Source organism: Phycodurus eques, chromosome 9 (assembly GCF_024500275.1).
Source record: "Phycodurus eques isolate BA_2022a chromosome 9, UOR_Pequ_1.1, whole genome shotgun sequence".
Lineage (NCBI taxonomy): Eukaryota > Metazoa > Chordata > Actinopteri > Syngnathiformes > Syngnathidae > Phycodurus > Phycodurus eques.
The window spans coordinates 6,257,500-6,270,537 of NC_084533.1; the positions used below are offsets into that span (position 1 = coordinate 6,257,500).

At 43.3% G+C, this 13,038-nt stretch overlaps 1 protein-coding gene across 7 annotated transcripts in view; it reads left to right on the top strand.

Annotated features, from left to right (window-relative positions):
- The first annotated feature begins 171 nt into the window (after positions 1 to 171).
- Positions 172 to 13,038, top strand: part of ankrd13d (ankyrin repeat domain 13 family, member D) — a 23,433-nt gene continuing 10,566 nt past the window's right edge. For 3 of the 7 annotated variants that reach the window (XM_061685994.1, XM_061685998.1, XM_061685999.1), the window contains exons 1-12: positions 172 to 1,024; positions 1,112 to 1,247; positions 1,337 to 1,461; positions 2,908 to 2,959; positions 4,283 to 4,426; positions 4,508 to 4,697; positions 4,958 to 5,024; positions 5,220 to 5,301; positions 5,445 to 5,506; positions 8,814 to 8,944; positions 9,028 to 9,185; positions 9,267 to 9,380. In XM_061685994.1, coding sequence (XP_061541978.1) covers positions 941 to 1,024; positions 1,112 to 1,247; positions 1,337 to 1,461; positions 2,908 to 2,959; positions 4,283 to 4,426; positions 4,508 to 4,697; positions 4,958 to 5,024; positions 5,220 to 5,301; positions 5,445 to 5,506; positions 8,814 to 8,944; positions 9,028 to 9,185; positions 9,267 to 9,380 — 1,345 coding nt within the window. In that variant the 5' untranslated portion in view covers positions 172 to 940. Of the gene's footprint in view, positions 1,025 to 1,111; positions 1,248 to 1,336; positions 1,462 to 2,907; positions 2,960 to 4,282; positions 4,427 to 4,507; positions 4,698 to 4,957; positions 5,025 to 5,219; positions 5,302 to 5,444; positions 5,507 to 5,623; positions 7,211 to 8,813; positions 8,945 to 9,027; positions 9,186 to 9,266; positions 9,381 to 13,038 lie in introns of those variants that run through there. The other 4 variants (XM_061685996.1, XM_061685995.1, XM_061685997.1 and 1 more) reach the window with 4 other exon arrangements.

Here is a 13,038-nt window from a genome sequence, read left to right on the forward strand (position 1 = left end):
AATTGACTCGACGTTGGATTAAATACAGCTCGTTGGTGAAAACGAAACAAAGTGCTCGACTTATTTTTGAGTCGTGCGAGTTATGCAATTACAATACAGAGAACTCATTTAAATATGTCTAGAATACAGTGAACCGTGTGACCTGCAGTCAGCTGATGGGCGGCTCCACCCACCACAACCAGGAAGAAAAACCGAATCAAGCGACACATCTGCTCTGTCTCGTTTGAGCCAAATATGTCATTATCACATGGATTCCGCAGACTTAGTGATGCGCTCGGATTTCAAGTCGACTAGAGTTTATTGAGCGTGGTCATCAGCGGCTGCCGCCGGTGCAGTCGTCGATGTCAAACTGGAAGAAAGGCCGGATATATATATATTTAAACAAAAGTGCTGCGAATACACGAGGCATGTGGGTGGCAAGCTTCCACATCGGTCGTCGATTCCGCTCAAGGCAAGAAGATGAACGCACTTTTATTTAAAGTGTACACCGCCTGATGTGCTTTTTTCCCCCCCTCCTTCACAATGGAAAAGTGGAGCAGGAAAAAAAACACAGTTGTTAGCCTAGCTTACTAGCCGTTCGTTCCTCACCGCTACATCAAATTAGTGGGCTGAGTTCGCCAGGCTAACTCAGCCCACTAATTTAAAAAGATACACACGACATTCAGATGTGTTGAACTCGTCGCGTTAGCAACGCAGATATATGTATTTAGTGACAGTTTTTTTGTAGTTGTTGTTTTAACGAGCGAACACATTTTTTTTTCTTCCGTCTTTGGGTAACTGTATTTTGCTGCTGCTTTGCCAGAGCTAGCCTGTTAGCTAACCAGCTAGTCACCAGAAGTCGCAAAGTCCCATCACAAATAGTTTTTTTTAAATATATATATATATATATATATATATATATATATATAAACACTGTTGGACTGTCAAGCGAGCGACAAACATGGCCCAAGAACAGTTTCCTTTGCATTTCCTGGTGTGGAACAATCAGTATCAGGAGCTTGACCAGGAGATGCAAAATAATGAGGTAGGTTTGTTTGGCATCAACCTGATGTGTCGCACTGCATTGCGCTGAAGCTGCTTGTTGTGTGTGTGTGTCTGTCTGTTTCCGCAGCAGAACCTTGAGCGGGTGGATCCGAGAGGGCGCACCCCACTGGAGCTCGCAGTGTCCCTGGGCCACCTAGAGTCGACCCGAGTGCTGCTCAGATACACCGCAGACCCGACACACTGCAACGCACAAGGCTGGACGAGTGGGTGCTCTGTTGCGGCCTCCTTTTTGCTCCCTTTGGGACTTGCAGGGGTAAACAAAGCATCACTGATGAAGAGTCGTGTGTTTCAGTTTTGCAGGAGGCAGTGAGCACCGGGGATCCCGAGCTGGTTCAACTGGTGCTTCAGTACAGAGACTTCAAACGGGCGACTGAACGGCTGGCGGGCATCCCAGAGCTGCTGAGCAAACTAAGACAGGTTTAAAAAAAAAAAAAAAAAGAAAAGCGGAAAGACACTGATTAACCTCACTTAAGCTTAGACTACATTTGGTTTTCCACACAATTTATTCAAACACGACGTCTCACATTACATATCAGTTAGCTCAGTGATTCCTAACCAGTGTGCTGTGAGAGATCAATCATAAGCTCTTTCATAAGATAGCAATTATTCATTTTTTGTTTTTGTCTTGTGTTTTGCCATGAGATTTATTTTCTTATTTTCGCTGTCTGGCAGTTTTTTTTCTTATCTTCGCTCTCTAACAGAATCCTCGAACCTCCATCAATCCATCCATTTTCTATCCCACTTGCCCTTTTTAGAGTCATGGTTGAGCTGAAGCCAACCTCAGCTGATCTTGGGCAAGCGGCGGGGTACACCCTGAACTCGTTGCCAGCCAATCCCAGGGCACATATAGACAAAGAACCATTCACACTTACGGACACTTTAGAGCCGTCAATTAACCTACCATGGATGTTTTTGGAATGTCGGAGGAAACCAGAGTACCTGGACAAAAACCATGCAGGCATAGGGAGAAGATGCAAATGGATTTGAACCCGTGACCTCTGAACTGTGAGGCGGATGTGCTGCCCAAAATGACTACTTTTCAGGAGAGCCCCAAATCCCGATCTAGCTCGAGTTCCTAAACACCACTTCGTTCCAGTTGATATCATACCTGATATTGCAGTCATATACCGTTGCACACTAACATCGACACCACACCACTCCAAAAGTATGCTGAATCGCTAATTTAATATGCTTAAAAAAATCGCTAATGATGTCATTCATTAAAATGGTAGGACAGCACATCGCCCGCACCAGCACTGCACATCATCAGATTGTTAAAAAAAGCCTTCAGTATGTCACAAAAGCAAGCACCTGCTTCCCAAACTTTTTTCAAAGGTCATAGAGTCAATAATGATATAATTAATAAAACGGCGTCTAATTGGCGGATTTTAATCTGCACGTAGTCTAACGCCATGGCTCAGCTTTCTTCTGCAACAAAGCATTGCAGCGATAGATTTGAACAAAACAAGCCTACTCAAATTTACCGAACCTTACTATTTTCATTCATTATTGTCTTAACAAATATCCAGCCTTTCAATATAGGCAACAAATATTCTGCACGACTTTCACAGAATGAGAAAAGAGGTGGAGTTTTACAACACTTCCCAGAGATTTTGAGTGTTCAAGATGTGTTCTCAAGCTATTTTCACCACTTTAAATCGATTAGTATTGCCTAAAAATAACACATGAGGTGGGGACAGGCCAATAGTACTGAATTTGAAAAAACATGAAATTGACCATATTTGGATATAGAGGGGTTTCCACCCGACGACGACGTTATGTAAAATATGTGCCTTGCATCAGTAAAGGTTGGGAAACGCAAAGTTGTCTGATCCTCCTGTTTCCATCTCTTGTCTATTCCAGGCACGGGACTTCTATGTGGAGATGAAGTGGGAGTTCACCAGTTGGGGTGACTGTGTGTTTTCCTTGTTCATCTTTTCAGCAATACGTTTCCCATGAAGCTAGCTGACACTGCTATAATTTCAAACACAATCAACTTCTGATTTGGATTTCCCCAAAAAATTACCCTATGGAAATAATGAAAATAGAAATAATCAATTGCATTTACCAATTTTTACTGTCATACAAGTTTCTAATGAAATGAACCCCTCTGAATGTTACAGTGTAAAAATATTTAAACACTGTCTTAACTATAACGGCAAATTAAGGCTCAAGTAAAGGGGACTTGTGATTAAGACTTTGTTCACACATCTTTTTAACCAGTTAACCATCTTAAAATGTACAAGCAAGAAAACGCTTCACTTAAATTACAAGGTACTATGGTTCGAATATTAAATCTGCAGCTCTCATTGCGCTCTGAGAGTGCAGTGTTCAGAGCGACGGAGCACAATCCTTTTTCTATGACTTTACAAACAAGCACGAACAAGTCTCCTCAGTCGGAGTGGCAGGAGCGCGCTCCGGCACTCCCAGAGTCTGGCACTCTGAATAACCCAATGGCACACTCCAACAATGCTCCGAGTTTCCGAACGTTCCGGAGTGTAGAGAGCACGCTTGGAGTGAATTTCCGAACGTACCCTGTGTGTATCTGAGTCGACTTACGTCACATCACTATGTACTGTAATATTTCCTCATGTTTGTCTTCTTAACCCGGAATCCTTTGAGGCTCAAAACGGGTGGAAGCCACATGATGTAATGCACAAAGGCCACTTTAGAGCCAGGGTTTCTTACAAAAAGTTGGTAGCAATTCAAATTGTACAACCTTAAAGCCATTTGACTACAGAGGTTCCACTCTTGTTTAAGGGGGCAAAATAAAACAAATGACTGATCTCCTACTTTCATACATCATTTCCAAAATGAATTTTGTCCTCACGAACCCTCTCCTGTCGTCTGCTCTGTTTGGTAATATATACACTTACTGGTCACAACATTCGGTACACATGCACAGTCTATTTACTGCCAAGAGCTGCACAAAAAAAGGTCTGCTTTCACAGAGATAAAGGTTCTCAGTAGTTTGTTTCTTCTTCCGATGATTATGAACTGCACTGTCTAATTTTGGGCATTTCCCAATGTTTTTGTTTTATTTAGCTAGATGAGAGGCGCACAATATTATCAGTATGATAGTGTCATTCCACATATCATTAAAATATTACTTCTCGCTTAGTGTGTTCTGTATTTCACCTCGTTAGGTTGTGTAGGTGTTCCTAATATTATGGATGTTATTTTTACATCACCCCTTCTTTGTTTAAATGCTGTAGTTCTTCTACCAATTTCCCCTCAGTACCTTTGGTGTCGAAGGTGTGCCCCAGTGATGTCTACCGGGTGTGGAAAAGTGGCTCGTGTCTCCGCGTCGATACTACCCTCCTGGGCTTTGAACACATGACGTGGCTGAAAGGACGACGGAGCTACATCTTTAAGGGTGGAGGTTAGTGTGGAAAAAGTCTGACCCCAGTACCTTCCCGTACAACTTCGGGGTCCAATTTCACCCTTTCGTCCTTCCCTATAGATAATGGGGCCGTGGTCATGGAGGTGGACCATGAGAAGCAGGTGGTGTACACTGAGCCGCTTGTCTTATCTCCACGTGATGCGCCCTCCCTGCTGGCGGCCATGCTGCCGTCACAGGAGAACACGGCTCAGAGACTCACATCGCCCATCGTCTCCACACACCTTAACACGCGCAACATTGCCTTTGAGCGGTAAGGCGTGTATGCTGTTGAAAATAAACCCCTCTTTTGTGCTGTGCAAGCTACCAGACGATATCATGTCAGTGAGGAAATGCTTTTGACTGCATAATTTGAAAGGGAATTATCAGTGATCTACCAGTCTCCATGGCAATTGAAATAATGAAAGGTTGAAAGTTTTAAGAGTGGGAGAAAATGTTTAACTAAAAATACATAACCGGCCTGTTGCGACCCATATGGTTTCATAATCTATTTACTTTTTATTTCATGTTTAGGAACAAGTCTGGGATTTGGGGCTGGCGTTCTGAGAAGAGTGAGATGGTCAGTGGATATGAAGCCAAGGTGAGATTTCGGTGTTCATTTTTAATATATAACTCAAAGGAGTGTTTGTTTCCAAAATATGATTTACTGAACTAATTTTGTCTTGTTGGTATCTAAATTAAGTACTGAATAAATACACTGTGTCAGGTTGGACTGTCTCCTGTGGAAGGTTTTTTAATTTTTTTTTAATTTAGAAAAACAAATGTGTTTGATAAGGTTTACAGTGCGACTAATGTGGAGCTGGTGACTCGGTCAAGAACAGAGCATCTGTCAGACCAGGATAAATCACGGAGCAAAGGTGAGCTCACAGGGCAATATCTAAAGACAAAATTACAATACAACCATTACATAATTGCAGCGAAACATTACTGAAATCCATCTGTCAAAGACATTGTCTTTTTGACTCGATGTAATCCGCCTTCATTAATATATCCCATTCAGGTTCCAAAACTCCTCTCCAGTCCTTTCTAGGAATAGCTGAACAGCACACAGCTCACAATGGGGTAAGCACCACTGAATCAAATTATCCCACCTGCACTACATGGTGCCTCCTTGAAGAGCAGAACACTTTATTAGTCCCTGAGAAGGAATAACAAATACAATACTAAAAACATTTTTAGACTCCCATGGTTGGCACTGGCCAGGACGAATACAGTGGAACAGTGGACCAGCTCTACACCCTCGGCAGGGTCCTCGAGGGTGCATGGGAGTTCGCCCAACCAGTCTACATGTGTTTTGTGGACTTGGAGAAGGCGTTCGACCGTGTCCCTCGGGGAGTCCTGTGGAGGGTGCTTCGGAAGTATGGGGTATCGTACCCCTTGATACGGGCTATTCGGTCCCTGTACGACCGAAGTCAGAGTTTGGTCCGCATATCCGGCAGTAAGTCGGACTCGTTCCCGGTGAGGGTTGGACTCTGCCAAGGCTGCCCTTTGTCACCGATTCTGTTCATAACTTTTATGGACAGAATTTCAAGGCGCAGCCGAGGAGAAAAGGGGGTCCGGTTTGGTGGCCTCGGTATTGCATCTCTGCTTTTTGCAGATGATGTGGTTCTGTTGGCTTCATCAAACCGTGACCTCCAACTCTCACTGGAGCAGTACGCAGCCGAGTGTGAAGCGGCTGGGATGAGAATCAACACCTCCAGATCTGAGATCATGGTCCTCAGTCGGAAAAGGTTGGCGTGCCCTCTCCAGGTATGGGGATGAGATATTTTTGAGGAGGAGGGAGTTTCAGCATTATTCACTTAACGCAAGAAATAAATAATTCTATAGTAGGGCTTTACATGATGTTACATGCACAGGGTGACTTGAATTGTTCCTGTTGAGCCTGTATATGCTACCCTTGGGTCAAATTCTTCAGAACTTTAATTTTGACTATCATAGCTATGCAGATGACACACAGTTATATTTAGCAGTGTCAGATGACTACAGTTCAATTGAGGTGTTGTTTCACTGTCACAAACGGATAAATGTCTGGATGAGCCCAATTTGTCTTCAATTAAACCACAACAAAACTGAGAAATACCTGGAGTCGCTCTCTTTAAAAACCAAAGACCAAGTCCGAAACCTTGGTGTTCTGATAGATTCCGACCTGACTTTCAACAGTCATATCAAATCAATTACTAAAACCGCCTTCTACCATCTGAAGAACATATCCAGAGTGAAGGCTTGCATGTGTTAAACAGACCAGGAGCAGCTCATCCATGCTTTTATCTCAAGTAGACTTGACTATTGTAATGGTCTTCTGACTGGACTCCCTAAAAGAGCATTAAACAGCTGCAGCTCATTCAGAATGCTGACCAGAACAACGCGGTCAGAGCATATTACTCCAATTCTGAAGTCTTTACACTGGCTTCCAGGCAGCTTTAGAATCGATTTTAAAGTTCTGCTATTGGTCTATAAATCACTAAACGGTTTAGGTTCTGAATACATGAAAGAAATGCTAATGGGATATAAACCCAGTAGGGCTCCAAGATCGACAGACTCCGGTCAAATCGTGGAGCACAGAGTCCAAAGCAAACATGGTGAAACAGCATTTAGCTATTATGCTGCACACAAATGGAATAAGTTGCCAACAGAAGTGAGTGTGCATGTTTTTAAGTCCAGATTTATCCCATGCTTTCTATAGTATTTCCACTTTTAAATTTCTTGTACCGTATGCTGTTTAATTGTATTTGTATTTTATTTTTCCTCTTTCTTTTAAATGTTTATAAGCTGTTTTTTTCTTTGTTTTTAAATGCTTTTAATCATGTAAAGCACATTGAGTTACCTTGTGTATGAAATGCTCTATATAAATAAATTTGCTTTGAATTGGGATTTGAGTGGGTGTGGATAAGCAAATCTTAATTTTCTGACTCATATCAGAACGAATCTTAATATATCATACTACTACTTTTATTCTGACAAGCTGCAACTGCTGTCACGCCGCATTTACTTAAAAAAAAAAAAATCGAAATTTTTAGCATGTTTAAGGCCGACACCATTTTGACTTACTGCGCCAAGCCTCCTTTCAAATATTCATACCATCGTTTTTATTCTCACCAACCCCCTATTTCTTTCTTTCGCAAGTTGCTTCTTCATTAACTGTTAATCTATCTTTTTGGAGTTTAAGAAATTTGATAAAGTACAATATACTGAATACACAGCATCAAATGCCAATACAGGCTCGCTGTTGAGGGCGTCCACTTGTGCAATCGCTCACGTGCGGTGGTGCGTCGGCACCTTTATGTGATGGTTCGACCACATTCCGCAGTGGGTGGCAGGCTCAAAGTAGCTTTTGTTCTGTGGTCAACTGTGCAGGTGCGGGCATTTTTGTCCATACTGGCAGATGAAGTACAGTGAGAGATGAGCGCACTACAAGAAATGAGCATGCCACCATCTTCTTGATCTCGCCCCAATCCCTCCCACTTTTGAATGGTGCCTGTTGTAATGGAAAAGCAACAGAGCCCAGGCCAGGCCAAGCATGCCGGGGCAGGTCCAGGCTGTTCTGGAACTTGTAATGGAAAAGCGCCATACGTCTCCTTTTTGTCAAAATTGAACTAAAGTACCATACTTCAGTTAATGTGGATATGGGAGGGAGACGATGACTGTGTTTGCCTTGGGCCCCCAAATGACTAGCTATCGCCCTGGGCCAAGCCAGCGCTACCGCTGCTCGGCATGACACAACCAAACTGGGATTTGTGGCTCGTGCATTGATGAAGAAAGCGGCTGCAATAACTAATATGAATTGCAGGACACCTTGACCACCGACACTTCAAACGTACGTCGCGGTAATATGCTTCCATTCGGTGCCAAGCGGCATTGAGTCTTCTCTTTCACCATGCGCCTCTCCCCACAGCTGGGAAAGCCAATGAGCCTGTCTGTTTAGCCAGCAGCGGCTAGACGGGGGCTCCTCACACACTCTGACGAATTGAAGCATTTTTTGAAGCACGGAAAAAAACTAAACCACACACCGTTTGCACACACCTAACTTTAACTTTCATCAGGCAGGTCTTTTTACAAGGGCAATTTTGATTCGCCAGCTTGTCTAACGTGGGCAGTATTCGCATCGCCACACACTCTTTCAATTCAGCATTAGCGAAGTGCTAAATCGACACGCATGATCCGATACAACACTTATATTTAAAACTATGGGAACATTTAGCATCTTCAATTTAAGCCAGAATGTTTTTCACAGCGTGATGGAACCTACAAGAGCACACAGAACACCTTCTTGTTGTGAGAAGACTGTGTTAACCACTCTATCTACAGTGCAGTCCCAAATTGCCGTCTCTCGCAGAATTTCACATTTCGTTGTCTCTCTGCGTTAATGTAGAGTAACGTGTCCCAGTGTGCCAGTCCACATAACCCCACGGCCATCACAGCTGAAGAATACTTTAATCCAGAGTTCAACCTCAACGGCCGGGACATTGGACGTCCCATAGAGCTCACCAGCAAAGTGCAGAGGTACGACTGAAGCTGAGCCATGGCAAGATGACATGACAATGCACGAGAGAACTCGGCATTTGTTCTCTCCGTATCGTCTCCAGGTTTAAGGCTAATCTGTGGTTGAGTGAGACTCACCCTCTGTCGCTGGCCGAACAAGTGACGCCCATCATCGACCTCATGGCCATCTCCAATGCTCACTTTGCGAAACTGCGTGACTTCATCACCTTACGCTTGCCTCCAGGTTTTCCAGTCAAAATAGGTGAGAGCGGAATCCCTTTGTGGGGTCGGTCATTATTTACTGTATTTGCTTCTGTGATTGAACTTCCTCTCTGCCCTTCAGAGATTCCGCTGTTTCATGTCCTGAACGCCAGAGTGACCTTTAGTAACTTGTGCGGCTGTGATGAACCCGTGAGCTCAGTGATTGTTCACAAAACTGGGGGCTCAGAAGAAGCAGGTATCTATTAATGTACACACTCGATCTGTGAAACTCTGTGGTGCAACACCAAAAACCTTTTTTTAATTAATAAATTTATTAATTTATATATATTTATTTTTTTATTGGTCCTGTTCGGCTGTTAGGTCAAGCATAAAGGAGGATCTGTATCCCTTTTATGCGGGGGACAGTTTTACTGTGTCGCAGTGGACTTTTTTTTTTTTTTTTTTTTTTTTTTTTTTTTTTAATAATTGAGAATCAAAGTCGATCAGTTGAACAGAACAAGCTAGAGGGGAGTGAGAAAAGAAGACACCATAAGACAAAGCACTAGCTGTAAACAAGACGAGGAAAGTAAATCATTATATATCTCGAACAATGACACATTAGATATGAGTGTTGTGTGGGGCACTAGTGCTACACTCTGTGAGGGGAAGGGCAGGACAGGACAAGCACAGGAGAGGAATCATTCAGGATAAGGGTTGTGAACCCAGCCGTACAACTGAAGTGTGGTGGGAGTGGCTATGTAAATTATAAACGTTTATAGGACCAGAGTTTGACTGAGGGCATACCCAAGATATTTGCATAGTCATAAGTTATTTGTCGCAATGAGTGAGTGGCCCCACACCCGGCGAATAAGTCCCAGGGGCGTGTGTCTGCGGACACATGCATGTTAATTGACATCGTTTCGCATGCACAAGGACTGTCAGAAGTGTCCTGTAATTGCTGTGGCTGCACCGCGTGGGCCAATCGAGAGGCGGGGTTGGGCCCAGGTGTCCACCCGAGAGCGGCCTCGTCGGACGGGACACGTCCCATACGGAAGGACCCAGGACGGTGCGCCAGCCCCACCGAGGCGCCCCGACAACCGGCCCACCTGCCCCCACCGGTAGCCGGAACGGGGTCGTATCAAAAGCTTCCACATCAAAAATTAAATTTGAGTTTGATAACCCACCCTAGAGTAGGGTGGGTTATCATTCCTTAAATACAATGGACTCAATAAATTTTCATTGTTCAGGTAACATCCGCTGCGCCGCTCACGACGTAGCAAGGCGATGGCAGAACAGCGTTTGCTCCTTGTTGCACACAACTGGGAAACTTTAGGGAAAGTTAACCATTTATTATATTTGGTTGCCTGCGAGCTAACGAGCGAGCAAGCTCAGGAGCTAAACGGCTCACTCGACTGCGGCAACATCATCTAAAACATCAGCGCTTGGAGTTGTGTGTGTGTGTGTGTGTGTGTGTGTGTGTGTGTTACTCTCAAAACACACACACATGGGAAAGTTAACAGTTTATTTACCATAACCACAGTGGCACATGTTATCAATATTCAGGTCGTGGACTTCAGTGAGCTCATTTTCAGCGTCATTTGATTGACAGGTGAAGATCTCACAGTCCAGCAGCTTGAGGGCGTGCCTTAGTTTACATTTTAGTTGGCATTTATTTAGCCAGGTAAAAGCTTAATTGAGATATAAAATCTCTTTTTCAAAAGCCAAGAGGCAGCAAAAAGTATACAGTCATCAGAAATTATTGAGTACATAACACAACATTTATACAATAAATAAAAATAAAGACTAGAAAATAACATTAAAATGTATGACAAAGCCCAAATACGTTCGAGTACATACATTTTTTTTTTTTTTTCTTTGATTCATTCAAATTTGGCAGGCTTTCAGACATTATTTTGGGCCTCTTTAGTTGATTAATGATTCTTTACTTTTGTGCCAAATGTTCACTATTTTTTCTTTGTGAATGGAGCCTGGGTCTTTTTGTATTTTATTATTATTATTATTTTTATTTATTTAAGGTATTTATTGTTATTTACAATGCCAATGTTCAATATTCTTTAGAATTAAAAGTTAATTGTTATTAAAAGGATGCCCTTGAATTATTATGCTCTAAAATCAGTTGCATAAAAAATATCAACGATACTGTCGTTGATCGTGATAGGTTTTGGGAAAATATATCGTCCTAAAATATTTGCTATCGTGGCAGGCCGAAACGTTCAATATATTGAGAGAGAGCAAGAGCAATGAATAACTCAAAAATATTGCACAGTGTTAAAAAAAATAAAGTAACAACTGTAATTAAATTCTGCACTATAATGGGACCGCGAAGCAAGAACCATATGCACCCAAATTACTGTACAGTCAAAAATTGTTTTGCAGGGTTTTATTTTTTTTCCTGGCCGAAAATGCCCAGTGCAGTACAAAATTATTGTAAAAAAAAAAAAAAAAAGCTTGAAAATGGTTTGAAAGTTTGACATTTCATCCAAACTTACCACACCAATGTACTTGGTCATGGTGACATTGTTGACGTACAGTTCTCATCATAGGTGAGTTTCATGAGCCACAAGGAATTAGTGTGCTTCCTAATTCCTAATCTGTTGCCAAAGGCAAACTGCTTGACAATAAAAACTGTTACTGTACCAAAAATAACGTTGTAGACCCAAGACTTTAACGCCGCAGCCATGCTGTTCTCTCTCTATTCTATGTTAACCATCGTTGCATAGCCGACAGATGGTCAGACAGACTGTCAACAGTATTTGACAATATTTAATGCTGCTTAATTCACTTAATACCAATATACAGGCACAAACTTAAATTATTCAACTCGTTAACAAATAACAAGCGACCATCCCCCCAAGCGGAGAACAAAAGAGGACTAGCTGACGACTTAAACACCTTCCACTGCAGATTTGAAAAAGACACTTTCAAACCCCACATCCACCCAGCTATACTACCGACTACCATGGCACCTCTGACTTCTGTGTTGACCATTTATTAACAGGATGTGAGGCACATCTTCAAACTACAAAAGATCAACAACGTGACAGGCCCAGAGTTTGTGTCCCCATCCTACCTCAAAGTCTGTGCAGACCAGCTCGCTCCAGTCTTCACACATATCTTCAACAGATCTCTGGAACTGTGTGAAGTACCATCCTGTTTTAAACGCGCCATCATCATCCCAGTCCCCCTGCAGTTTGCCTAACGAGCAAACAGGTCTGTGGATGACGCAGTCGACATTGGACTGCACTTCATTCTAGAACACCTCGACGGCGTGGGGACCTACATAAGGATCCTGTTCGTGGACTTCAGCTCTGCGTTCAACACCATCATCCCCAAACTCCTCTCATCCAAGCGTCTCCAGCTCAGTGTCTCACCTGCCATCTGCCAATGGATTTACAACTTCCTGACGGGCAGGACACAGCAGGTAAGGCCGGGGAACACCACCTCATCCACACGCACCATCAGCACCGCGGTGCCCCAAGGATGAGTCATCTCTCCGCTGCGCTTCTCTCTCTACACGGACTGCACCTCAATGCGCCCGGCTGTCAAATTCCTGAAGTTTGCAGACAATGCCACAGTCATCTACCTCATCAAAGATGGTGACGAGTCTGCGTATAGACAGGAAGTGGAGTGGCTGGATCTTTGGTGTGGCTGTACAACCTGGAGCTAAATACGCTCAAAATTGTAGAGATGATCGCGGACTTCCGGAAACATCCTTCACCACAGCTGCTCCTCAGTCTGTCCGACTGCCCCGTGTCAACCATCGAGACCTTCATGTTCCCGCGAATTACAGTCTCTCAGGACCCGAAGTGGGAGACCAACGTCAACTCCATCCTCAAAAAGGCCCAGAAGAGGATGTAGTTCCTGCGGCTTCTGAGGAAGCATGGCCTGCCACA